Source organism: Moschus berezovskii, chromosome 4 (assembly GCF_049115385.1).
Source record: "Moschus berezovskii isolate FMDL1 chromosome 4, NW_MosBer_1.0, whole genome shotgun sequence".
NCBI classification, from domain to species: domain Eukaryota; kingdom Metazoa; phylum Chordata; class Mammalia; order Artiodactyla; family Moschidae; genus Moschus; species Moschus berezovskii.
The window spans coordinates 86788686-86816356 of NC_142463.1; the positions used below are offsets into that span (position 1 = coordinate 86788686).

General features: G+C 41.1%; 1 protein-coding gene across 3 annotated transcripts in view; it reads left to right on the forward strand.

The window, feature by feature from the left end:
• The window catches only part of NTNG1 (netrin G1), a 403458-nt gene extending 390945 nt beyond the window's left edge, over positions 1 to 12513 (forward strand). For all 3 annotated transcript variants that reach the window (XM_088835529.1, XM_088835530.1, XM_055401751.2), the window contains one exon: positions 9852 to 12513. In XM_088835529.1, the coding sequence (XP_088691655.1) occupies positions 9852 to 10084 (233 nt within the window). In that variant the 3' untranslated portion in view covers positions 10085 to 12513. The remainder of the gene's footprint in view (positions 1 to 9851) is intronic.
• The last annotated feature ends 15158 nt before the right edge of the window (positions 12514 to 27671 follow it).

Below are 27671 nucleotides of genomic sequence, written 5' to 3' on the forward strand. Positions count from 1 at the left end.
AGACGTAGGCCTCTTCAAATGAACATGGCATTCTTATGATATTTTGAGTAGCATTTCCTTTGATTGGACAAGAGCAAGTGTCACTCCCATAATCAGTGCTTTAATATTAGATGAATAAGTATAGAATGGTTGCTCTGTAACATCAGAACCTGCTGCACTTGATTTCCCAGACATGTCTGACCACTTGCTGACAGCTCCACATTGTTCACTATAGCCCGTTTAGCTCTGCTCCATGGCCTCATTACAGTGAAACAAAGTGGGCTGGCTGCTGTCACGTGGGGATTATGCCACCAGCATCACTGTCCCTGATGAAACAAGGCTGACAGGAATGTAGGCTGAGAGCAGGAAAGCAAGGATGTTTCCACTTGATGGCTCCCAGGTTTCAGTCTATACAGATACCGCCTCACCATTGCAGAGACTAAAGATTGGCCAAGGGGCAATATCACCCTTGCTCTTCTGAAAACACAACTTATGCACTCTGATTGGCACAGGAGAATGCACGTTGAATGAAAGTATATACAGGTCACCTTTGAGAAAACAGGCACTGCCTGTCCACACTGACCTTGCAAGTACACAGCAGTTGAATTAAAATATTCAATAGCTGCATGTTTGACCCCACGCTGTCTCAAGATTCATGCCCTTAGAGGACATGCACAGATGCTGTCTTTGAAAGAGTACAATATCTACTTCCTTTTCACTTCGAGTACCTTGAATTGGATAGGTAGTGATTAATTCATTCTTCTGGCAGATATAGAAATAAGCACCTCACTCTTTCACTCTGAGCTTCTAGCATTAAGGAAAACTGGGAAGGTATTGAACATTAACAAAGTACACTAAGGTTTTATATTTTTTAAAGCACCATCACATAATTCATCTTGAGGCTCCCAACAACTGCGAGGTCGATGAGTAGGACAAGTGCTATTATCCTTGCCTTAGAAGTGCGGAGAGAGAGGCACAAAGAGGTTAAATGATTTCCCCAAGTTCACCCAGCCCATTAACCACAGAGACCAGACTTGAATCACAAGTTCTTCACCTAATTCTCTTCATACCACCTCATGCTTTTAGTGATGAGAAAAAAAAAAAAAAAACTATCTCTCTTCCTTGGGACACGAGCAGGCAAAATCGATCAAGCCAAATAGTCACCCGAGTCATCACCAGGGTTCACAATATTGGAGAAGTCCAGCTATCATCGTGTATCTGATGAAAAAGAGGAGGAATTCCTCACTCTTTTCCTTTTAAAATGATAGGCTTTCCATGAGAAATATTCATGCAACTCATAAAGCTCAAAAGGACTTTAGAAATACCTACTTCGAACTCTTTCCCTAACTTCATAGCTGCCACTAGAATGTAAGCTCCACAGAAGCAGCTGCATGGTCCATCTGGCTCACACTGTGTGTCCATCATCTGGAACAGCGCCTGGTTGGATGATGGATGTATGTCACTAAGTGGTTTCATGATAATGTTGAAAGCCTTACTGCAAAGTGATGACTAGTCAGAACTAGAACTCAGTTCTGACTCAACCAGTGTTGTTATCACTAAACCATATCCCCAATCATGGCCAGACATAAGTAAGAACAGATAGGAAAAGGAAAAATGTACCTAGAGTTCCCTGAAAAGGCCATTAGACAACAGTAGATAGTTTCTTCTATACACCAGGAGCTAACCTGTAGATTCAGTTTTATATCTCACATCTCAAAACTTAGTAAAACAGCCACCAAGGCTGAATAAATGGGTTATTATTACAGCCCTTCATCTCCCTGCCACAGGCTCTCAAATGCTTCAATCAGAGCTGTGTGTTGCACACATGCCTTTGTTATTAGCCTGTTTGGTGGAGGTTATTCACTCTTCCACGTTTCTTTGAAAGGGATAGAAACAATTTGAAATATCTTTCCTTCAGCAATCCTAGGCTTGTTTCAGGTGGTGAAGGTAGAGGTCACTTTATTAATAAAACCATCAAGGAAGGCTGTCATGGTAACGTATTGCCTTGATTCCTTGAAGTGCAGGAGACAAAGCCAAAAAGAGAAACTTTCAAGTCTATAAATACAGGCCCAGCATTGCTCAAGCCTAGCAGCTTACCGACAGGGCAAACCTAAATGTATATAGCTTTGAACAAGACCCAAACAGAAAAAAGAAAACTTCCCTTTGGTAATGTAATGGGTCATCATGACCATAATGGGAATAAGTGACCCTTCAAGTCACAAAAGAAATGAAGAATAGAACAGGTAGTGATTCTAAGTCCTGGCTGGTGCCCTCTTTGCACATTGGGGTTCCCTCTAAGTCTGCTTTTCCATACCTTCCAGAAATGATGAATAGAGGAAAAAGGAATCAAAGTCTTATCATTCAAATTTTGACGATAGTTTGCAGTTTAGAAAGGGGAAAAGTGGATGACGAGAAGGAAACTACAGAAAGCAAGTTAAAGGATCAGATGATTTAGTCACATCCCTGTGACTCTCATGATCCAAGATAAAAGAAAAATAAGAAGTGAAAGAGGGGGGAGGAAATGCTGTCTGTTCCTATTTTTTTCACTGTGAAAATGCTGAGTGTTTTTATAAACTTGTAACAACTAGTTTATGTAGGAGCTTATGTGTTAGTTTCTTCCTCCCTGTAGTCATTCACAGGTGGGCCTGATAGGGATATTTTCTGTGAGCCAAACAAAGGTATTTTATTAATAGCTTCATGTTCATTACCTGGGAGGCAGTGTTCCCATTATGTATAACTTAAGCTTATAGGCACATCACTTTGGTGATTAATTTGTAATAGAATACAATATCTACTGTGGTGGCTTGCTTATCAGAGCTGTTAGAACACGTTGCTGTCTTCAGCCTTTCCATCAGGATTACACATTTCATCTTTTAGCCATACAACTCTGGGTCTAACATTAATACTATAACCTTATCTGTCAAGGGCCAAAGATTATCTTGGTTTGAAAGCATTCCTAATATTGAAACATCATGGGATTATAGGTCACATGGTGTGATATAGGACACACCATAATGAATTTATTTCTATCAATAGTAAAATGATCCTTTAGAATATAGTCAAACTGTTATCAAAGTAGTATTAGCTTTTTCTGTATCTAAGAATTTATATTTTATCAATAATAATTGTGCCCGCATGCATGCTCAGTTGCTTAGTCATGTCTGACTCTGCAACCCTATGGACTGTAGCCCGCCAGACTCCTTTGTCCATAGGATTCTCCAGGCAGGAATACTGGAGCGGGTTGCCATTTCCTCCTCCAGGGGATCTTCCCAACCCAGGGATCCAACCTGTGTCTCTTGGGTGTCCTGCATTGGCAGGCAGATTCTTTACCACCTAGCCACTTAGGAGGCCCTAATAATTATATCTAGCAAATAAAAATTTGTTTCCATTATTAAGTCAAGTTTTATGGGAGAGATTTAAAAATGAACCTTCACTATTTATAGAGGTAGCACATTCTTAGTTTGTCAATAGCAGTGAAGAAAAAAAGACAGGACATGCTTAATGTAAATATTTAACAAAATAAGGTCAGCATTTTCAGTTTGCGGCAAATTCACACAGGAGGATACCAAATAAAGAAGTGATAACTGCAAAGTGCTTGTTGGGTAGAAATCCCATTTGGATTTTTAATCTGCAGTGATATGCAAGATGAAATGGAGATAATGCCAGGGTTTTGTAAATGTTTATCCTCTTGGCAGTTCCATCAACCGGTGGTCGACGCCTGAAACTCTCACCAAGTCCACCCTCATACTGCTTGCCGTACAACAAGCCAGTAAGTCGAGAGGAGTTGTTGGGACAAGGAAGAGAGATTTTATTCAGAAAGCCAGCAGACTGAAAAATCGGTGGACTTGTGCCCCAAAGAACCATCTTGCCTGTTTAGAATTCAGATTTCTTTTATACTAAAAGGGAGGAGAGTAATGTCAAACATTTCCTGGTTCTGGTCAGCCTCTGGAGGTGATATGTTAGCCTCTTCCTCCCTGAAGTGATTTACAGGTGGGTCTGGTGGGGATGTTCTCTGTGAGATAAAGATATTTTATTAATAGCTTGATGCTCATTACCTGCGAGGCAGGGTTCTCAGTGATGGGTCATTATGTATCACTTAAGCTTATAGGCAACATCCCTTTGGGTGATTAATTTGTAAGAGAATACAAAAGGTTCTTCGTTATTACAAAACCTTGTGTTGAAAGGAATTCTGAAGGTTAGTGCAAGAGAATGCCATGATTAAGTAGCTATGTTTTCTACATAGAGGAAGAGGAAATGAGAGCATATGCAACATATTTGCCATTCCCAACCTAAACCTGTGATATTTTTGATATTTTATGTATGGGCTGATTTGTTTTTGGAGCTCTGCCAGAATGTGGTGGAACTCTAGACAATGTGAAATTTAATGCTGTCAACAAGACCTCCACCCAGTGTGATATGAAAACAGATCAGTTGGTCAATACAAATGAAAACCGGAGGATCTACAGAAGTTATTTATATTGTCTTTAAGGAGCATGGAAAGCATTGCACACTGTGCAACACATTCACTGCATTTCTTCCAACTGTTCTCTTCTATGTGAAAAGCAGTAATCTATAAATTTGGAGACCTGTAGTTCTAGAGCTACCCTTAATTTTTTTCAGTTTTCTCATCTAGAGTTTGTCTAGATAGTTTTTGAAATTTCCACAAGCTTTGATTTCTATCAGAGCAAGGTATAGAACAAATTACATGACAAGAGTGATTTTGGTTCCTCTTTAATTTAAGCAATATTAAGTGGTCTGTCTTAGAGATTCGTTGTCTGTATTTAACTCCCCCAGGAAGACAATCTGCTCATACTTCAGCTTTGAGTACTACAGTCATCTTAATTCCTATGGTTCTGCGCCTGAAAGCTCGCTCTCTCTCTGATCTAAAATCACCAAGACGTCTTCATTTTCATTCCCCCAGTGTATAAAAGGACAACTGCCCATCTTCATTGCTGTGGCCGATAACCTGATCCAGACCTTCAACATTTTATCACCAACATTAATTGAGGAGTGATTTTTTGTTTGGGCGGGAGAGGGGGCTACCCTGTTTATTGAAGGATATTTAGTAGCATCTCTACCCACAAGATGCCAGCACCATGCCCTCCCCCAAGATGTGACACCCAAACACATCTCAAGATGTTGTCAGATGTCCTTTGGTGGCGGGGGGCATCATCCACTGTTGAAAGCTACTACTTTAGACTGACAACCAAAGACCTCTATTAAATGTTAATTCCTCAAATTCCCCCAATCCTTTTTCTAATTATTCTAAAATCCCTTCTGTCAGATTCAATCAAGAGCATGCAGGGCTTACTTTGCATATTTCCTTTACCCAGCTCAAAGTGCCCTTCCTCTCATACTCTTCCAGTCTACTCCTAGATCCCGCTAACCACAGCAGGAAGACTTCTGTGATTAATTTTATAACCTCGTATCATCACTGCATTTTTTTGAGATCTTTTTCTCTCAGCATCATTCCTGGTTTTTCTTTCTTTGCCTGTGGCTTAAATGCGGATATTCTTCAGGGCTCTGTTTGCAGTTTTCCTTTCAACTTAATCTGTATTCTAGCAGATGAGGTCTTCTATTCCTTTCTCTTCACTATTTGTAACAATGACCCCGTTCCAAATCTGTATCTCCAGGAAGAACTACCTCCTGAACTGTTAACTAGTTTTTTTTCAACTAATAACAAGACCCCTGCAGAAGAGCCTGTGATCCTTCTAAGTCAACAGATTAAAAAAAAAAAAAAAAAAATTTTTTTTTTCCCCTAACCAAACCCTGCCTCCAGTCTTTTCTTAATAAATTACATTATGATGTGTCCAAATGTCAAAAATAGGAACCTCAGACTTTCTCTTACCTATTTCAAATAACCTGCCTCCAAATATGTTCTTCCTTCCTCCTCCCCATTGTCTAACCTAGGCCAAGCCTATTCTGTTGAAGTATCTGGTCACCTTGCCTCCAGCCTGTCCTTTCTCAGGTCTAGCCTCACCTTTTACCCCCTTTAAGTCACCATCCTGCCCATAGGTCTTTGACAGCTTCCCGTCACTTATTATCTAAACTCTGTAGCATGTTACACAGAATCTTCATCATCACCAACATTTTCCATGTGTCTTTCAGGCTCCAGTGAGAAAAGTGAACCCACACTATGTATTTCAATAGAGAGAATTTACTAAAGGAAATGGTTAAACAGGTGCTTTAGAATTTAGACATGGGAAGAGGACACTGAAATAACTCAGAAATTGTCAATTGTGTGAGCAGGGAGCAGTAAGAGAGGATGGGGTTATTAGAAACTAACAGTTTGGAGGAGAGTCCCCACAGATGTGGGACCCATGCCTCTTAGGAGAGGTAATGCCTGGCTGCTTCTATTACCCCTGAAATGTTAGGCAGGAGCCCCTTGGAGCTGGGGCTCACACCTCTAGAGAAGGAATGCTGCCAGGTTGGTGCAGAAACCTCTAAGGGTGAGACTGGTTCTGAAACGGCTGAGCCCCAGAACAAACTGCTGCTGGGGGGATGTGGGGCCATTGCTGGGACAATACCCTTAGGAAGAGCCCTGAATCAGGGAAAGGAAAATCTCTGCTTCCTTCCTCCTGCCTTCTCTGTTCTCTCTAGTGCACCCTGTTGGTGGAAACCAGGAGACAACTTGCAAGGTTTCAGCCTCAACATCAGAAGAAAGGGTGGATTTAAACTTGAGTGACAAATGCTTAACAGCAGCACAAAGTATTTTCACATCTTCTTGCCTTTACTGATAGAGTTTCCCCAACCATAATGTTTTTCTACCAATATTTGCCTGATGCATGCCATTGTTCAAATACAATCTCCTTTCTATATTCTTCTCATATCTTCCCCCAGATAATTATGTATACCAGCATTTGAGTTCCCCTAGCAGTTTGTTTCCATTATAGTTTTTTTTTCCATATTGTATCATAATTATTTCTGTATATGTTCATTTGTTTGTTTTCTACATAACTGTGAACTCCTTTAGGGCAGATAGAGTTATAACCATACAGCAGTAGATTTAGCAACACATCTGACACATAACAGATGCTGATTGAGCTGGACAGAACTGATAAAAGTATTTTAATAAAATGTATATTATTTCTTATATATATTTTATTTTCCCAACCAGATTTAAACTTTGTGAGAGCAGAGATCATGCTTTCTACTTCTTTTATTTTTTCATGGTGTTTAGTACAGGGTTTTATATGCTGAAGAAGAGCTTAATGATTTTGTTAACCACTTAGGCACCACAAATTTGGTTTAAAATGACATGAAGATGGAGCATAAGTTTATGAATAGCAGGTAAGATTTGTAGTTAGGTTTAGATGTGCTTCTAACATGTGATTCCAACAGAGATCTGTGCATATGGTAAAACTCTGTGTTTGTTGAATAGCACAATCAAAAGACCGAATGAAATGTGTCTTAAAGTAAATTCTAAAGTAATTAAATATATTCCAGGTTCCATTTTTTCTCCTTATCACTTATAGAAAACATATTACTACAATTAATGTGATTATTAATCCTGGGTTACATCTGGTCCTTGCATATTTATTAAATTTCACAATCATCAACATCAACTAGTAGATTATTTAAATGTAGGAAAGGTATTGAATTTTAATTTAATCACCAGATCCTTGAAAAAAAGAAACCTCTGTTCAACAACTGATTTACATTCTGGTCCAAGAAGAAGAAAAATAGCTTTTTTTTTCTTACGGGGAGTGATATTTAATTAACTATTGATTTCTTCTCAATTATTCAAGGCAAGCAATTATCAATATTGATGGAAACAATATTTCCCTATGTGTAGTGCCCAAATGAAAGGAAATATCCCATTCAGCAATCTGCTGCCTGGAACAAGAAATGCTGAGAATCTTTAACTTTAAATGGAAACAGTTATTTGGATCTGTTTATTTCATGTTGCCCCAATTAAACAGATATTTCCTGAAATGTAAGCAAAACAAAATCCTGAAACCCTATGTATGCTTTCCAAATTAACAACAACCAAAAAAAAAAAGTGGGATTTTTGTCAGTTTTGACCATGAGTTTAACCACTTTACTCTTGTAGATTTTGCTTCAAAGCTACAGATCTTGACTTTTTTTTAACCAAGACTCATAAAATACTATAATTTGGGTCTAATATTTATGGTTTCTAAGTCACCCGATGAGACATAGCTTACATAATCATTAGAACCCTTGAAACACTACCTTGTATATCAATATTTTGAGCCTGAAGGATTTAGTAGGCCTTAATAGTCACTTCTAACATTTACAGATAGCACGTGGGGGTACACTTGAAATTATACCAATCCATTACACAGCTATGATGGAGGCCTCCACAGAATTGTGAAAGATAGGGCCCTATGTTGGAGAAGGAAATGGCAACCCACTCCAGTGTTCTTGTCTGGAGAATCCCAGGGAAGGGGGAGCCTCGTGGGCTTCCGCCTATGGGGTCACACAGAGTCGGACACGACTGGAGTGACTTAGCAGCAGCAGCAGCAGGGCCCTATGTAGGACATATTTTTATTAACTCCTGAGCATCCATCACCATCTTTTCTCAGCTCATTTGCACACAGAGCATTAGCATGTTTACATTTAAGAAGCTTCTTTTGAAGGTGACATGACTATTGAACATGATTAATGGACAAGGCAATATTCTCTATTGAATTATTACTGGGAGAAGAGGGTTTTTTTTTTTAAATACTTTACACTTTATAGTATGAATATGTGTGTGTGTGTGTGTGTGTGTTAAATTGGGGAAATTTGACTGACATTTTTTAAAGATGAAGAATGTTATAATTTATAAGAAGCTACTTTTTCTGCTCTGTGCCACCCCCCTCCCCATTCCAGAGTGGTTCTATATAGTAAGTGCTTAAGTGGCATATGTTGCTGGGAAGTGTTCTTAGCTCCTTTCCTCTTTGGTGTTGTTTTCATTTCCCTGTGTTCTATTTATCATTCTGCTAAATCAGTGAAACCTTGATTATCTAAAGGAATAGGAGACATGGAATAATAAGGAAAACTTGATCTTTGAAGAAATAAATTATTAGAGATGCAAGTTACATGACAGGGACGGTGAATGAATTTTAGTATCCGAAATTGCTTGCTTTATTTATTCAAACTGATTTTATTAATTGATGGACATAGTGAAAATTTGATAATCAGTGTTTCACCATTGCATTTATTATTATCCCTGGAAATCAAGGTAACCTTGGACTCTACTTGCTATATTTACAAAGCGATAAATATCCTAATAGGCTATTAGGCACAAATGCACTGCTCCTCCTCACACTCCTCCCATGAAAAGCTTTCTCTCCTCGGATCTGGCTGCCACCTTGCCCGGAGCATGCTGCCTGCCCCCAGCCCCACCCCTCCCTCCCCTGCTTGCCGCTGGCTCCCGACTTTCCTGCATGCAGCGCTGGAATCACCGGCAGAGAGAATGGCCCACCCCTTAGAAGTTCTTGGTCATTCTAGCAGTACTGCTTTGCATTTTAGTTCCATTCATCTGGCTCCAAAGCCCTGCATTCTTGTATGAGGCACTATCCTTGAACAGCCCTGGAGGTCACAACAGGTCGCAGTTCCGTGAAGAGAAGATACTGCCAAACCTGGAGTATCACATTTTTTTGTACTTGATAGTCTGAAACGGACAATGATAATATCCAAGATTACAGCAAAAAAAAAAAAAATCTATATGAAAAGGATTAATATGATCAAAACAAAGGCAGCAAACTACATTTGTTTGGAAATCGGAGTCATATGCTTAGTTTGCGGAGGGGAGGGGGGAGCACAAGATCGATAGAGATTTTTTTTTAAGCTGAAAACATGATGTACCAGATGAACTTAAATTGATTCTGCTTCTCCTCCCCGCGCCCCCCTCCCTCGTTCTGCAGCGAATGTCTGCGACAACGAGCTCCTGCACTGCCAGAACGGAGGGACGTGCCACAACAACGTGCGCTGCCTGTGCCCGGCCGCGTACACGGGCATCCTGTGCGAGAAGCTGCGCTGCGAGGAGGCGGGCAGCTGCGGCCCCGACTCCGGCCAGGGCGCGCCCCCGCGCGGCTCCCCCGCGCTGCTGTCGCTGCTGGCCGCTCTGCTGGGGACAGCCGGCCCGCTGTGCATCTAGGCGTCGCACCCAGCCACCAGACGGGCCGTGCTCTGGGGAAGCAGACACAGCCCCAGCATTTGCTACTAACATAGGAAACCCGTCCTCAGACACCCCCACTCACAGTGTACAAAGAAGGCCTAACTGAACTAAGCCATATTTATCAGCCGTGGACAGCACACCTGAGTCAAGACTGTTAATTTCTGACTCCCAGAGGAGTTGGCAGCTGTTGATATTATCACTGCGAATCACATTGCCAGCTGCAGAGCTTACCACCCAACGGAAAGGCTGTGACAGCCCCCCAAAAGGAAAGAAAAGCAACAACAAATCAACCAACCTAAAAAACATTTGCTACTGGCACGTGGTGTGCCCCAGCACCACTCGGCCCTGTGTGTGGACCAACCAAATAGAAGCATCCTTTGCTGGCAGTGCATCGTGGGTCTAAGGAAGTCTGTTACAAGCTGCCATATTGGCCTGCTTCAGCCCCTGAACCCCCTTCCAACCTGTGCTTTAGTGAACCGTTGCTCTGTAACCCTTGTTGGTTGAAAGATTTCTTTGTCTGATGTTAGTAATGCACACGTGTAACAGCCCCCTACAAAAGCTCTAGCCAGTCATACCCTGTGTATCTTAGCAGCACTGAGTCATCCCAGTGCAAGCACACATCCACTGTCCCCAAGAGTGGCTACAGGAAAAAAGAAAGTGTATCTATCCTTTTGTATTCAAATGAAGTTATTTTTCTTGGAATACTGTAATATGTAGATTTTTTGTATTCTTGCCAATTTGTGTTACCAGACAATCTGTTAATGTATCTAATTCGAATCAGCAAAGACTGACATTTTATTTTGTCCTCCTTAGTTCTGTTTTGTTTCATTGTGCAGAGATTTCTCTGTAAGGGCAACGAACTTGCTGGCATCAAAGAATATCAGTTTACATATATTAACAAGTGTAATAAGATTCCACCAAAGGACATTCTAAGTGTTTTCTTGTTGCTTTAACACTGGAAGATTTAAAGAATAAAAATTCCTGCATAAATGATTTCAGGAATTCGTATTGCAATTTCTTAAGATGAAAGGAGCAGCCACCGAGCAGTTTCACACTCACTTTACTGATTCCTATGTGGACCGAATACACTCAGCTGACGAATTTAGTACCCAGGAAGATGGATTGATGTTCACTAGCTTGGACAACTTCTGCAAAATATGAGACTATTTCCACTTGGGAAAAATTATAACAGCAAAAAAAAAAAATCTAAGTGATTGCCAAGATTATGCCAAAGCTTGTTGGCAGAGTACTAAGAGACTTTTATTTTTAAGTCATGCTATTTTCACAGATTGATGTGATCATGTGACTCTAGGGATGCTGATCTATGTATCTTTCCAATTACAGTGTTTACATGGAGTATCATAAGAGAAAACCTGGGGAACCAGGAAAGTCGCAGGGAAATTGAGTGATTAGCAATTTGACTTTGAATATATTCAGACTAAGTATTTACAGGAAATATCAAAATACCCAGCAGCAACTAGACATACTGCTGTTCTTGAGAATAAAGTTTGTTTTAAGTACCGCCCAAGGTGTAATAAATTCTTGTTTCTGCCTTTTATTAGGCCAACTACTGTGTAAGACAGTAAGGTGGGGAGAGGAGGGAAGAACCAGTGCAAAGTTTCAAAGTGACTAAAACAGTGTGTATTCCATTCCCACCACACTGTTGTCCTACAGGTTACAAATGTGTTAGCGACAGCATCTCCTGGAGTCAAAAGCAATTATCAGTCCTAGCCAGAGTCTGAAGGACAGTGAAGTCCTGCATGACTTGGTAAAGCAATAATCTATGATGGTGTTAGGTTGGACGCCTACTTCCAGTCTGAATTCTTTACCCTGCCACTGCTCCTTGCTGAACCGGGAGAGGGGGATGTCTTCTGATAAATATCCTCGGTAAAAACTAGATGAAGGAACAGCATGTCTTATTGGTTTTGTTCCCAGAAAAGCCAATTCAAAGAAGGCAATAAAAGGTAAACAGGTAATGCCTGTGCTGCCTGCCACCCCACGTCTAAGTCGATTGAATGTTTGTTATTCAAACCCACAGTCTCTTTTGATGTAAGAAATAAGGAAAGATGGAAATAAATTAGAGCTCTGGCTTAGTGCCGGAGTGGCCAGAAATTGAAGATTTACATTAGCAGCATAAACAGCAAATTGTATTTCAAGCTCACCAAAGACTACACGTGAAAATGCCGAGAACATACAGAGTTTGAGATTACTTATAATGAGGTGGATTTCTAATATTAAAATTGAAGTTTAAGTTGTCTTATAGTTTATTAGCACAAACCAAAGGCAGACTATGTTATTTCCAGCAGTGATGCACTTTATCATTATCCACTCGTGGCTTTGTCACCTGCTCAGGAATCAGACTGAACATTTCAATATACAGTTTTCCAAAAGCTAATTCTAAAATTTAATGAAGGCCTGATCTAAATCAATTCATCTGCATTTTATCTTTATGAAGCTATAAGAATCTAAATTGATGAGGAATATCTTGCGTTCAGTGTATTTAGATATAGTTTTCTAAATTTCCTGAAGTGATGTGATATGCTTTTAATAAATTCACTTTAGGTATATAACAAATGAAAATGAAATGTTCTTTTTAATCTGGATTCTCAAATTCTTCTAAAGAGTATATTACTTTGATTAAACCCCAACTCGGTGGATTTTATTTATCTGCTGTTTTCTAGCATTCTTGCAAAGCTGGTTCCATCTACAATGTTATACCTAAGGACAGGATTGGGGTAAAAAGTGGGAACTAAGTTGTTCACATATTTAAGGCCCTAGTTCTTGCTTGATCTTTACTTGGATTCACCCTTAGGGTTGGTTAATATAGTGTTATATATGAGTTAGTTAGTCAACTTTACCACAAAATACAAACAAAATTTCTTCCATCAACTCCTTTGATGAATGTAAAACTTTAAGAAATCTTTGTCCCAAGGTTCTGCTATATAGAAAGGGCTTCCCTGGTGGCTTAGATGGTAAAGAATCTGCCTGCAGTGCAGGAGACCCAGGTTCGATCCTTAGGTTGGGAAGATCCCCTGAAGAAGGGAATGGCTACCCATTCCAGTATTCTTACCTGGAGAATTTCATGGACAGAGGAGCCTCGCAGGCTACAGTTCATGGGGTTGCAAAGAGTCGGACATGACTGAGCAGTTAACATTTCTTCACTTTCAAATATATAAAGTGTTGGTATTTATGGGAAAGTAATTAGACTGCCCTGTGATGATGTAGGAGTGATTTGTTTCTGACCCTGTACACAGCCTAGAGGGGGAGTTTCAGTCCTAGAAAAGGGAGCACTTACTTAGTGGTAAGTAAGTCTGACTCTCAGTTCTGACTTTCCTCCCACTTTGTCTTCATAGCCAGGAACCTAGAATTCCCTACCTATGTGTCCTCCACCCACTTTTAGGGTGTGTACACTTATTCTGGGGTCTAAACTCCTGAAGGCAAGCAGCATCATGAGTGTACATCCTTGAGTACAAGAGGAGGCAAAGGGTGAATATGTATTATAGATAGATTAGTGACTTGGGCCTAGGAGTATATGCTGGGGAATCCACCATGATTGAGAAGATGCTCCTTGCAGTGAAAATAAGAGCTCAGGGATAGAAAAGAAGGGACTAAGGTGTGAGAGAGAGAGAGTAGGGTATCTCAGGGCCAGGGTCTGATACAGAACTCTGAGCAGTCTGCATATTCCAGACCTATACCTGGGTTTCCCGTTGCTATGACAGTATTCATGTTAAAGCAACAGGATGGAAAACGGGGTTAATAACACTATGTTATCTTGATATGTAATTTTTAAATATTTAGAAATATGGTATGTGGGCTTCCATTGGTACTTTTGTCCTGCCCCTGCTTGGTGGGTCTGCCTGGAGATGAACACTGCATGAGGTGCCCTTGAGTCAAATGACCAAGTTAGCACAAATCATTCACCCAGGTACAGGTTGGGAGAAGGCATGTGTGTTGTCACTTCAGTTGTGCCTGACTCTTTGTAACCCTATGGACTGTAGTCTGCCAGGCTCCTCTGTTCGTGGGATTCTCTAGGCAAGAAAACTAGACTGGGTTGCCATGCCCTCTTCCAGTGGATCTTTCCAACCTGGAGATCTCCTGCTTTGGCAGGCAGGCTCTTTACCACTAGTGCCACCTGGAAAGCCAGTGGGAGAAGGCATACTGGTCACAGTTCAATTCCTATAGTTAATGATCCACTTCCCTTTTTCTCCACCCTGTGGTCTTATTGAATGTAGGAAGGTTTGGATGGACTGGGGGCAGCTGTGAGGAAACCCTGAAATCAGATTTTTTGTCTCATCATCTTCACTCTTTGCCATCAATTATCCAGTATTACTGGGAAGTAAGGACCCCATATTCTGAGATGGGATGCTCTGTGCTATGTGGGAAATGGGTTGTTGCCCTTCACCTGTTGTTAAATACCAGATATGATACTTATTTAACAGTTTATCTGCTCACAGGGTTACACAGAATGTGTGGAAACTTTGAACTACCTATTCTATATACTTGTTATGCACTGAATTCTATCTGTTTATGTATAATTTAAAACTTTAGCTTCAGAAATCTGAACTAGAATTTCATACCCACTGTTTCGATTCTCAGCCATTATCAATAAGGATGGCAATGGTGGCAGCAACTAAGCTGCATCTTAGAACAATCTGAATAACTGAGTAAAACTCTAGGATTCATTTTTTAGAAAATCTAATTGGGCAGCCATAATGGCATTTAGGAATGAGACATATAGATAAGGAACACTCCTAGAGTTCAGATCCAAATGTGTGGTTGTGAACAGTTCTTTCTTTGCCTCAGGAAATCAGGACTAGATTCTAATCAATTTTCTTTCCAAGAAATATCAAATGTCCATTTGGCACAAATATTCTGACAGTTCTGAGCATTTCCATATGGAAGAGTTTTTCACTTTTATCTATACTTTCACTATTTTACAATAAAAGTAGTTTTTCTCTTTAGTTACCAAAAAGTTTGCCGATGAATTCTCAGCATAAACTGTATATAAGCATAATATGATGTCAGAAAGAATTAAGAATGCCAACTATCATATTTTGGATTGTTACCAACAATCTTGGGAACATGAAGAATTTTTACCCTTCAACACCTGGTAAGGTGTGACTCACACATGTTACCATCTTCATCTTGCATCTGAAGAATAAAATAACTAAGTAACAGGCATATCCCTTGTATAAATAATGTTATTACATTTAACTAGAAAGGAGAAAATAACATCTGTGAAAAACATATTAATCTTGAAAAATGCAGTTATTTAAGATCCATTACGGCAGAAAAATTTCTAACCCCAACACATTTTTATAGTAAGTTCTGAAACAAGTCTACCAAGAAGACTTAAAGGATTTTAAATGGTGTAGGATACAGTTGAGTATTTAACAAATGCTGGAATCCCCTCTCTGCCTTCTCCCATCACCCAAGAGCTCTTTTTAATTGATGATTGAATTAAAATGGAGTAGTAACATCTCAAATTATGTGATGTTTTTATTAACCTGGAATGATAGCTGGTAAAATGGGCCATTATTCTGCAAGACCTAATTATGTTAACACTAAAGATTTAGCTAGGCTGACTGGAGCAGACTGCAGAGAATTGGAAGTAAAAATATTATCATTTTCTTAACCTGGTCTCATTTTTTTCAGAGGCATTGCTTTTAAATATTATTTAATTAGTGAACTTTGAATTCTGTGGGTAAAAGAACCTGACTGAGAGAGAGAAAAAAATAATTATTATCCCTCCTACATGTCGGAATAGATGTGAAAATTCCTGCGTGGTGAGAATGTGTCAAGTTATGTTACAGACATTGTGTCCCATGGTGTGTCTCCTCCAGGAGCCCTGCCTGATGACACCGCATTGCAGCTTTGCTCTTACTGGGATAAGTCATTCTAATCTAACGAAAGAAGGAAAATGGCAGAAAATCACACGCCTGAAGTCCTGTTAAGAATAGGTGATTCTTTTTGCCCCAGGCAGGCAAGAACATAATGTCATTTCTGTTCCTTTGTGTTTTGCTCTGAAGGAGGGGCTGCTCCTGTGGGGAAAATCTACCCGTGTGAAACATGGCAAGAAAACATTCTCCAAGGAAATAGCATTTTGCTGTTTACCAGTCATGCCTACCCCATGAAGCCCTGAGTAATTGTTTTGGCTTTCATGGTGTGATAAACACCTAAAGGCAAGAGATTAGTGCCATCACTCTTTGTCTCTTTTTCTCTCCCTTTGGAAAAAAAAAGTGGGCCCAAATATAAGATGATGACATTTGCAAGAGTCCTTCAGTTAGTTGATCCTAATTATGAATACTCCAGCTAAATATTTAGTTTATTAAATTAATAGTGTGACAAGTATTCGAGCAGCTTTACAACCACTTAAACTTGTGTTTACATCCTGTGTAATTACAATTCATAATTGGGAAAGCAAGCAGTCAAAACTAAATGCATTCTGATCAATGGTTCTCATTCTGCCAAATAGATCCAGCACAATGTGTTACAGTGACTTGAAAGCAGGTCTTCTGCATCTAGAGTTCCAACTAGACTTGGGAAGGGCAATGCAGGGATTCTAGCACTGAAGTACTTTTTAACTTAGGTGTAAGAGTTTGTATGTAAATGATTTTGTTTTTCCTGAGCAGAGGATCTATTAATTCTCTCTCTTTTTAAATTTATCAAAGGCCTACGAGTATCAGGATGACTGCACTAAAACCTCAAGTTAAGATTTACCTTAACTAGGATTTTTTCTTTAAGAAAAATGAATAAATTGTTGATAGGGGATGGATGAAAATAATACATTGGTACTTGAAAGCACGTGTTTTCCAACAATCAACTCTTTTTTCATCTCTTACTGACTTTATCTTTCCTGAGCATCTTTCCGCGAAGGGCATGTGTATTCTCTTTTGTAGATATATATTTTAATACATTCACATTTGTTCTGGAAACCACATGAAGGTAAAAGTGAAAATATCCTAGGTCAGGAATGTAGTATGAGTAACAAGCCATCAAAATGTCTCAGCAATCTGGTGTATTTCTCATGGCAACATGTAGGATCAAGGACTTTCACTTCATCTGGGTCCCTGGGTCAACCTTCCTTTAAGCTTCGAAGGATACTGGTTCCAATAAAGAGTTCCAAATAAAGCTCTTGGGAGAACCTCTGTTTCTGAATAATTTAAATATTTGCATTAATATATTGATAATAAAAGCCTCATACCTCATAATCAGTTCCAATTAAATGATAACTAAGTTCTGGCAATCAAATATATATCATTTTTTCATTCAATCTGAATATGTACATATTTCCATGTAAATTCTCATTTTAATGTGCTCAGCATATTTTCACAATCACATAGCTGTGTCATTGAGCCAGTGAGGGTTACCTCTAATCAAAGGCAGATAGCACTAGGTTGACTCGAGACTTGCCTATTCGAGGATGTTACCACAAATACTTAAATCCCTCTCCATTAGTCAGATTCTGCCCCCTGAAATATAAGCACACTCTGAAAAGGTTGGAAATAACGTGGGTTCTGATTGTGTTTTCAGGGTTGCAAGAAGCATAGCCTCTCTGACTTCTCTGTTGCAGGCGTTTTGCTGGAAAGGGCTCAAACTGTTTCTTTCCCACACTTGTCCTAACATTTAAAAAAAATAAAATATTTGCGACACTGGAACACACTTGGATTGAATGGTGCAAACTCATTTTCCTTGTGGCTGATTTGTTTCATTTTTTATAGTGATTCTCGCTACAAGCATCCGATCAGGAGAAGAGGTCTTTCTAATTGTCTGTATGGTTCCCTGAGTTGTGGGCACTGTTCTCACTGTTCTGCTTGGGGTCCTCATTTACATTCTCACCCTGAGCAGGCAGCCATAGACTTGAGCTATCTGAATCAGAAGTGGCTAGACCACCTGTGGTGTTGAGCACTTGAATGTGGTTAGTCTAAATTGACGTGTCTTATAAGATACCAGATTTCAAAGAGTACCAAACAAATGAGAAAAGAATGTGAATTATCTCTTTGATCGTTTTAATATTGATTACCTGTTGGATGATAGTATTTTGGACATATTGTGTTAAATAAAATATATTATTAGAATTGATTTAAACTGTTTCTTTTTCCTTTTCTAAGGTGGCTACCAGAGATGTTTTAATTACATATGTGGCTCACATAATGTTTTTATTGGACAGCACTGCTCCTAATTTTCCTGTCTCTAAAATGGGTCTAATAGTATTCACTCTCCAAACTTAATGTGAAAATTGAAGTTTGATCTAATGAACATGAAAATAGTTGGCAAATTGTAAAGTGTAGAAAGAGTCTAAAGGGGTGATGTCCATGATGGTGATAATCTTGATATTTTCAAGCTCCAGTTCCACCTTTCCAGATTTTTTGGGAAATTTTCAGCTGGAGGGCTCACCAAAACTTCCTCTACAAGCTCCCCAGGGCTCTGAATGCAAGGCCCTTAAAGTTTTGAATGTGACACATACCTGAATGTGAAGCTTGCATTTGCAACCATGTCAACATAGAGTGCTAATAGTAGTGAAAAATAAAAGTAATAGCAACCACTCAGCTAATCTTTGCTGAAAGGCTTGAACCAGTAGCTGTGTTAAGTATTTTTACTGTCTTTATGCTAAATAATGCACTGCATTTCTATTAGTGCCCTTATGAGCATATTGCTGACTCATTTTCTCTCTGCATACTTAATTGCTTCTCTTAAGTTCTTATGTCCACCATGAATGGAAGATGGCAAAAAAGGGAACAAAGGCATAATGTGAGTTAACAATGTGTGCATGTGTGCTCAGTTGTGTCCAGATTTCTGTGGTCCCGTGGACTATAGCCTGCCAGGCTCCTCTCTCCCTTTTCCAGGCAAGAATACTGGAGTGGGTTGCCATTTCCTCCTCCAGGGGATCTTCCCAACCCAGGGGTCAAACCCACCTCTGTTGCTACTCCTGCATTAGCTGGGGGGATTCTTTACCACCAGCACCACCTGGGAAGCCCCATAGGTGCATATACTTGCATAGCAGTCTTTCCTGGTGGCTCAGCAGTAAAGAATCCATCTGCAATACAGGAGACTTGCAGGAGACCTGGGTTCAATCCTTGGGGCGGGGCGGGGAAGGGATGGAGAGAGAGTGAGGGGGGTGCGGAATTAGCAACCTGCTCCAGTATCTTTCTTGCCTGAAAATCCCCTTGGATAGAGGAACTTGACAGGCTGCAGTCCATGGGGTAGCAAAGAGTTGGACACAACTGAGTGACTAAACAAATGACAACTCGCATACAGAGTTCTAGCATCATAATGTACAAGATGTTAGGATTTCTGTGTAGGCATTCTTCATTTTACTGCACTTCACTCTATTGCTTTTCCCAGATACTGCATTTTTTACAAATTGAAGGTTTGTGGCAATGAGCAAGTCCATCAGCACCATTTTTCCAATAGCATCTGCTCATTCTGAGTCTCTGTGTCCAATGTTGGTGATTCTTAACGATATTTCAGATTTTTTTCATTATGATCATATGTGTTATGATGATCTGTGATCAGTGATCTTTAATGTTACTATTGAAAATAAATTACAACTCCCAGAAGGCTCAGATGATGGTTAGCATTTTTTAGCAGTAAAATATTTTTAATTAAGGTATATACATTATTTTTTTTGGACACAGTGCTATTGCACAGTTAATAGACTACATTGTAGTGTAAACATAACGTTTGTATGCACTGAGAAACCAAAAAATTCAGTAATGCTTTATTGTGATATTGTCTTTATTGCAATGGTCTGGACCCAAACTGGCAACACCCCTGAGGTATGCCTTGTAGTTGGATTCGAGTGTTGAACCTCTTATTACTTTAAATTCTGTCTGCTTAAAGGATAGTTTTCATGAGATAACACCTTCGTTATTTCACCACTCCATTCACAGCCTCTTAGGATAAGCTGTTCACTCCATAGCCTTGAACTCAAACCCCATCTTGTCCTCAGCGCATCTCTCTAATCCATGAAGTCCGAAAATACCCTGCACTTTATCATCTTCCTGACATGTTTAGGTCTTTTTTAAAACCTCAAATGCCTTTCATAATTCTTCACCCATAAACATCCTACTCCAAGTCAGGTTCCACCTCTCCAAGAAGTCTTGTCAATCATCCTCACCACTTCTATCCATGCTTAATGATCTGACTCATCACTTAGCTCTTGCTGCATGTGCTTTATCCTGTGATTTACTTGTTATCTCTCCTACTAGATTATCATTGTTAGCACTGACATTACACACACTTACACACACGCACACACAGGATCTTGCTTATAACAGGGCTCTGTACATTCATTTAGACTTCCCAGATGGCTCAGTGCTAAAGAATTTGCCTGCTAATACAGGAGACGCAGTTTTGATCCTTGGGTCAGGAAGACCCCCCGGAGGAGCAAATGGCAGCTCACTCCAATATTCTTGCCTGGAAAATTCCATGGAGAGAGGTGCCTGGTGGGCTACAGTCCATGGGGTCACAAAGAGCTGAACACGACTGAGTGACTGAGCATGCACGCGTACGTTCACTCACAAATATTAAGTACCTGTTTTGTGCCTGGCGCTGATGTCGATGATGGAAGCAGCAGAGTCTAATACAAATGTGAGTGTCTGTGCTTCTCATTATCTTTAAATAGTGCAATTTAAGTAAATTACTATATTAAATAATGTAAATAAAAACAAAAATAAACTGAATTCCTGAGAAGAAAATGTGTCTACATTAAAGATTTGCAGACTGAATCTCATTTTAAATATTTTAGGGGAATATTCCTAATTAAAACCTGTGGTGTATGCTTCTTAAAAAGCAAGCAGTCCTTATAATATCATCAGTGTATCCCAGTTAATGTTTTCTAATTTCAGATTTCGATATACATAGTTTTCTTAAAATAGAAACATCTGCATTCCTGAACCTTTGTTGTAGTTTACCCTTGAGCAGATTGTTCTCAGAAAGGAGAGTGTGTATCAGGGTCATCTGAAGGGCTTTAGTAAAACCTGATGCTGGAGCTAACTCCTGAGTCCTGACAGTGCATCTGAGCTGAAGCCCACGGTTTGATTCGTAGCAAGTTCCCAGATGAGGTTGATACAACTGGTCAAGATATCAGCCTTTGAGAAACATTACCCTAATTAAAAACCTCACTGCAATTTCTTGAGAAACTCGCAGGGTTTAGCCTAACTCCCCTTCCTTGAGACTCAGTGACCTAACACTAAAATGGTCATCATGATTTTTACCTGCCAGGCCTGTGATGAGAATTAAATGAGATAATGTACATGAAACTGTCTAGTCTGATGTTCACATTCAGGAAATGTGACTTGAAACCACACACTTTCAGTTTAGCCATAAAAAAAGGCAAAGGCACTTATTTCACTAGATTCTCTCACTTTAGCAATTCAAGCTATCAGAAATTCTGGTCTCCAATTTCACCCACAAAATGATAAAATAATAGAATCCTACAGTTGACAAAGACCTTAGAGATTTTCTGGATCGAGCAGTTAAATGTTTTGGACCAGGTAAATTGTCAAACCTTTTCTGTTTACTTTCTTGATCCGATAATGCAATCAAAACAATTGAACTGGTTGCATGTATCATTCCTGAACTTGAATATTTGGTTTTTCCTAAATTGAATTATTTGACCGAAACAAGCTCTATCCAGACTGGAAAAAAAATAATAATAAGAGATGAGATTCTCGTTTTTCTTGTCAGCTTATGGTTGTAGCTTCCAAAGGGACACTCTGCTGCTCACACTTAATTAAAGTCCAGTCCCTCTGACTCCGGCTTGCCCACTAACTCACTCTGTGGCCTCTCTCTGTGATGTTTCTCTGCACTGGAAGGGCTCAGGGGACTGTTAATGCCAGGAATCAATGATCAAAAATTAATTTTGAAGCCTATGTTAAGAGCTCATTAACGTGAATAGTGCAGCCTGCCTAACCGAGAATCTGAGCGGCACAGCTGAGATCTTCCAAAGGATTTGAGAACAAAATTTTGCAGATAAAATGTATCTTGAGATAATGATGCATGTCACTAATAACCTAGTGCTAAGTTATAAGCCTAAATTGGAGACTTTGCAGAGGCATACACAGCCTCTGTAATTTCCAGTTTGGTGTAATAATATGGAAATGGCTTTTGATGCTGGGATTGGATCAGCCTAAATGAGCTGGAATTGATAGCTGCCTGTAATACTAAGGGCAGGAGAGAGTGATCACGCCTGTGTCCTTGCTGACTTCTCTAGGGCTCTCCAGACGTGACAGTTTTAAGGAGTGAGACTTTAAATGTGTTATGGAAACGCACTACAACATCCAGCAGCACAGAGCGAGGTACTTCTAAAATTGCCTCAACAAGAATACAGAACGGGGATGCTCCTTACCAGCAAGGGAAAGGGGCTTTTGTTCCCAGTGAAAAGTAAAAGGAGATGGCAATCCAGGAAAAATGTGGTGGAGGTATTCTGAGGGCACAGAGAATTAACTCTTCCTCTAGGAGACCCCCAGGCCCACCCACTCTGTCCCCTGGAAGTGATACTATTCCAGAAGGCAGACACATGCAGACTTTTTGGGGGCAACATGATGGACACTCAAGGGCAAGAGTGTCCTTTTTTAACATGCAAAATTCAAAGCCTGTTGTCAGTGACATAGGAAATAAGGTGCTTCTTTAGTTTCTGTATAATAGATAACATCTGAAGTATTACATAACAGTTAATTTCACTAAAAAGCTGTCATGGCGTGAACAAATCACCAGGATTTGTGAAATAGTGGCATGTTTGCTGCTGCTGCTGCTGCTAAGTCACTTCAGTCGTGTCTGACTCTGTGTGACCCCATAGATGGAAGCCTACCAGGCTCCCCCATCCCTGGGATTCTCAAGGCAAGAACACTGGAGTGGGTTGCCATTTCCTTCTCCAATTGTGAAAGTGAAAAGTGAAAGTGAAGTCGCTCAGTCGTGTCTGACCCTTAGCGACCCCACGGACTGCAGCCTACCAGGTTCCTCCATCCATGGGATTTTCTAGGCAAGAGTTCTGGAGTGGCTTGCCATTGCCTTCTCCAAGTGTCATGTTTAGATGAACCCAAATGGGCTCAAACATGATGAAGTCTTTGCCAGGCGTGTAAGACCCCCAATTACCTAGTTGCTTGAGCCTCATCTTCCCACCAGCCTGCGCTCCTGCTGAGTACCAGTGATGGCAGGTCCCTGAAGACACCAGACTCGGGGGGCCCCTGTGCCTCCGCACTTGTTGCCCCTTCCACCTGATAGGTGTCTCTCCATCGTGTCCTGTGAGCTCGTCCTGTGAGACGCAGTGGAGCTGCCTTTTGTTTGATGCCCCATTCCAGTCATTTGCTGTGTGCCAGCCACCCCAAAACTTACTGGAATAAAAGACCAACAAGGGTGGCTTATCCCTCCTCCACAACGTCTGGCGTTCCAGCAAACAACATGGAAGCCAGAGGCCTTTTAAAACCCAGCTTCAGAATGCTCAGAGTGTTACTTTTGTCTCATTCTATCACTCAACACAGTCACAAGATTCAAGAGTGGACGGACTGTGCTTCTCATTGGAAAGTGAAAGTGTTATTTGCTCAGTCGTGTCCAACTCTTGTCCCGACCTTGCAGGGGAGCCCGCCAGGTTCCTCTGTCCATGGTATTCTCCAGGCTGAAATACTGGAGTGGGTAGCCATTCCCTTCTCCAAGGTATCTTCCTTGACTCAGGGGTCAAACCCAGGTCTCCTGCATTGCAGACAGATTCTTTACCATCTGAGCCACCAGGTGGCAAAGAATTGGGAATGTTCTTTTCCAACACTCCCAGAGAGGGTGGTGCTTCTTCTTTGCTCAGCCCTATACCTTGGGTTCTCTACCACTACCTGTTTCTGGCTGTAACATGTGACTGTTTAACCCACCGGCTTCCACTCTACATCCTGCTCTACCAGCAGCATTGTATTTACAAGGCCTGGCAAAGCTCACATCAGATATTATACAAAAAGTGTTTAATGAGCACTTCTCAAATGGAGGGTCTGTTTTAAGTTAAATTCCAAACAAAAGCCTTTCAACAAAGGTATATAACCCCTACCCCAAGCATAGCCCCACTGTGCTGTGTGGAAGAGCAGTGTTTGTGAGCAGAGGGCATGGTGGCCGGGAGAATGTACACTCAGACCTCTCAGTAAGGGGGACCACCAGAGGCCACAGGCCACAGTCTTTCCAGGGCGAGTAATCAGACAAATGCCAATAATGGTCGGGCACCAACCTGGGCTTTGGAAGGCTCCAGGACATCCTGCTGTCATTCTCCTCTGTTATTGCCATCTTAGCCTTTCCTGGAATCCAGCCACATGTGTCCAACAGCCTAAGGGACATCTACCTAGATGTCTAATAGATGCTCTGCCCACGTGACTAAAATACCAAACACTTAAGTTCTTCACCTCCTTCAGCCTACATCTGCTCTTCCTTGGCTTTCCCATCTCAGGTCATGGTACCTCCTTCCCCCCGTTTCTCAAACCCCAAGCTTGTGATCTTCTCAGTCTATCCTGCATCCAGTCAGCAAGCCCTTCTGACTCCACCTTCAAGTTCCATTCCAGACTCAGCACCCATCCCGCCTGGTCTGCTGCATCAGTGTCCTTCCTGGTTTCCTTTCTCCCAAGCTCACCTCTCTTCAGGTCGCCCCTCAGCAGTCAGAGTGATCCTTTAAATGAGGAAATACGACCATGTTCCTGCTCTACTCAAAGCCATCAATGGCTTCTCCTCACAGTGAAACTCCAAAGGGACTGATAAAGCTCACAAAGCCCTACATGGAGAGCCCGCAGCCACATCTCTGCCCTAATTACCCGCCATACCCCCCTCGCTGGTTCCACTTCAAACGCACTCTGCATTTCCCTCAAGCATACTCCGACTCAGACCTTTCCACTTGTTGCTTCCTCTTATTGACATCTTCTTCCCTAGATATTCTTCATAATTCACTCATGAGTTGCCTCAAATGTCACTTCATCAGCGAGGCCCTTCTTCCTTACCAGTCACCTTCCACTCCTTCATCCTGCCTTGTCTGTCTTCCTACTACCTATCACCTTCGAAGTTATATTATTTGTTTATTGTCTGTCTCCTTCCATGAGAATGTCTACCGTGTTTACTGCTACATTTCCGGCATTCAGAACAGTGTCTGGCATTACAGAAGGCACTAAATAAGTATTGGTGGAATTAATGAAGAATTTAACGATGCTCCTGGAACACAAGGACCACAATGCTCTTGCCTGGAGAACTCAGATGAGGTCTTAGGACCCCTCTGATCTGTGCTCCAAGTGACCACTAAGAATCTAAAAGTATTTTGGTTCAAGAAGTAAAAATGATATTCCATCCCTGAACTAAACTGTGGGATGCTTTGGGTTTGGTTTTGTTTCTTTACAACAAGAAACAAATTTTGTCTCCATATTCCCCATACCTAACAATGTCTGGAACTAATGGGTACTTGATAAGTGTTTACTGAACTCATGCTCAGTAAACTAAAAGTACACAGGATGCCTTAATGACTCTGCATATGTAACAGATTAGCTAGTGAAGTAGTAGCCCCAATTTAATTCTGCTAATACTACATTGACACCAAATATGTATCAAACATAATGCCTCATGCATCATGTTTCTCCCCTGTCTTCTCCGAGGCTCAGGGTTTGAAAGAAAGGAGGAGGAGGACCCCACGGCCAACCAGCTGGCTCCAGAGAAAAGTGCACCTGCATCCTCTTACCTTCGTTAGCACAGCCCCTCCCCAGGCACAGACTGGAGTGATGTGGAGGGTTACTCTCTCCCCAAATTGAATTGAGGGAGACAAGAAATAGTGCTGTCTTTATCCTGTGCTTATATATGTAACTTCTAAGGAAATTAACGTTTGAGTTTGTGACGAAAGCCCTTAACCTACATTTGGCATTTCCTGTCTTCAGATGTTAAGACTCAGTCACTCAGTGGTGTGATCCTTTGGTAGGTCCCAAGAGACTATGCTTTCTGAGTTACTTTGTGCCAGAATGACCCTGTTGATGCTACATAAGGACAAAGTGAAACAAGGAATGCTGCTTTGTGTTTGTAAAACTTCTTCCAACCCAGGCTTTCCAAGCATGGTACAAACATTAAGAGAAATTATTATCCCCACTCTACATAGAGAAACGTTTGATTTCTTTAGTAATAGCCTCTTTAGCAGTTTCCAGATGTAATTACATTGGTTAGAAATGCCAACTTGTGCAACGAAATTATCAACGCATTACATGAAACAAGGAAAAAAATACTCCCTAGAACATATCAAGTACAAAAGGAGTTTCCTCCACATCCTGACTCCCACTCTGCTGCTGCTGCTGCTAAGTTGCTTCAGTTGTGTCTGACTCTGTGTGACCCCATAGACGGAAGCCCACCAGGCTCCACCATCCCTGGGATTCTCCAGGCAAGAACACTGGACTGGGTTGCCATTTCCTTCTCCAATGCATGAAAGTGAAAAGTGAAATTGAAGTCACTCAGTCATGTCCGATTCTTAGTGACCCCATGGACTGCAGCCTACCAGGCTCCTCCATCCATGGGATTCTCCAGGCAAGAGTACTGGAGTGGGGTGCCAGTGCCTTCTCCGGACTCCCACTCTAACTGGGGGTAAAACACCAGCATTGCTGTAATGAGGAAATCTGTTGCATCTTTTTGGGGTTATGGTCGAATGTTTTAACATTATCGTTTGAACACACATGAGTAGGAGGCTCCCTCAGGAGTAAGGAGAAGGCTGCCACGTGCCTCTCAGACATTCATTCTCTGAGTGAAATAATGAGCAAATAAACTTTTACCAAGCACCACTCTGCTCCTGGTGCCAGATGCATTCACATACCCAATTTCCTTCAGTCACCATCACAGTTCATTTTGCAGAGCCCTGGAACTGTGACTTGATCTTGGACTCCAGGCTTGGTGTCCTTTCTCCCTGCTGCAATGCCAAGGCCAGGACAGGACTCACTACCTTCCTCCCAAGCAAATCATTTTCCTCATTTGCAAATCAGTTCCTCATTTCTTCAGCATCCCCAGGGGGCAGAAAGCCAGCCCTCCAGGACTGCAAGGAGCATGCCTGAGTCACTGACGTGCTCAGCTCATGGGAACATGACAGGAGCCTCCTCACTGTCACAGGCCTTCAGCACCCATCTAGATTGCAGGGTCTTTCGCTGCCTAGCAGAAGGGTTGGGAGCATGGGCGCAGGGGTCCAGTTAGCCGGGTTTGAACCAGTTTATCCACTTACGAGCTGTGCAGCCTTGGCCCCTGACGTAACCTTGTTGTTCCTCAGTTTCTTCACTGATGAATGGGTTTAATAATACCTCCCTCACATTGTTGTTATAGGAATTGAATGTATCACTCGGTATTTGGTTACAGAGGTGCTATTCAGTCAGGAGAAATATAATCAAAGGATGACCATGGAAAGGTTTCCAGTACTACCCTAATTTCCCAGTTACAGGCAGAGTTCAACATTCTAAATAAAGCCATAAGCAATGACACCTGGGTTCCTTTGCTTTCCACACCCTCCTTCTTTTTCCCAAGACCTTTTTCTCCTTGATGTATTAATAGCTGCCTACAGATAATATTAATAAACCAGCCACAGTCTCTAGATGCT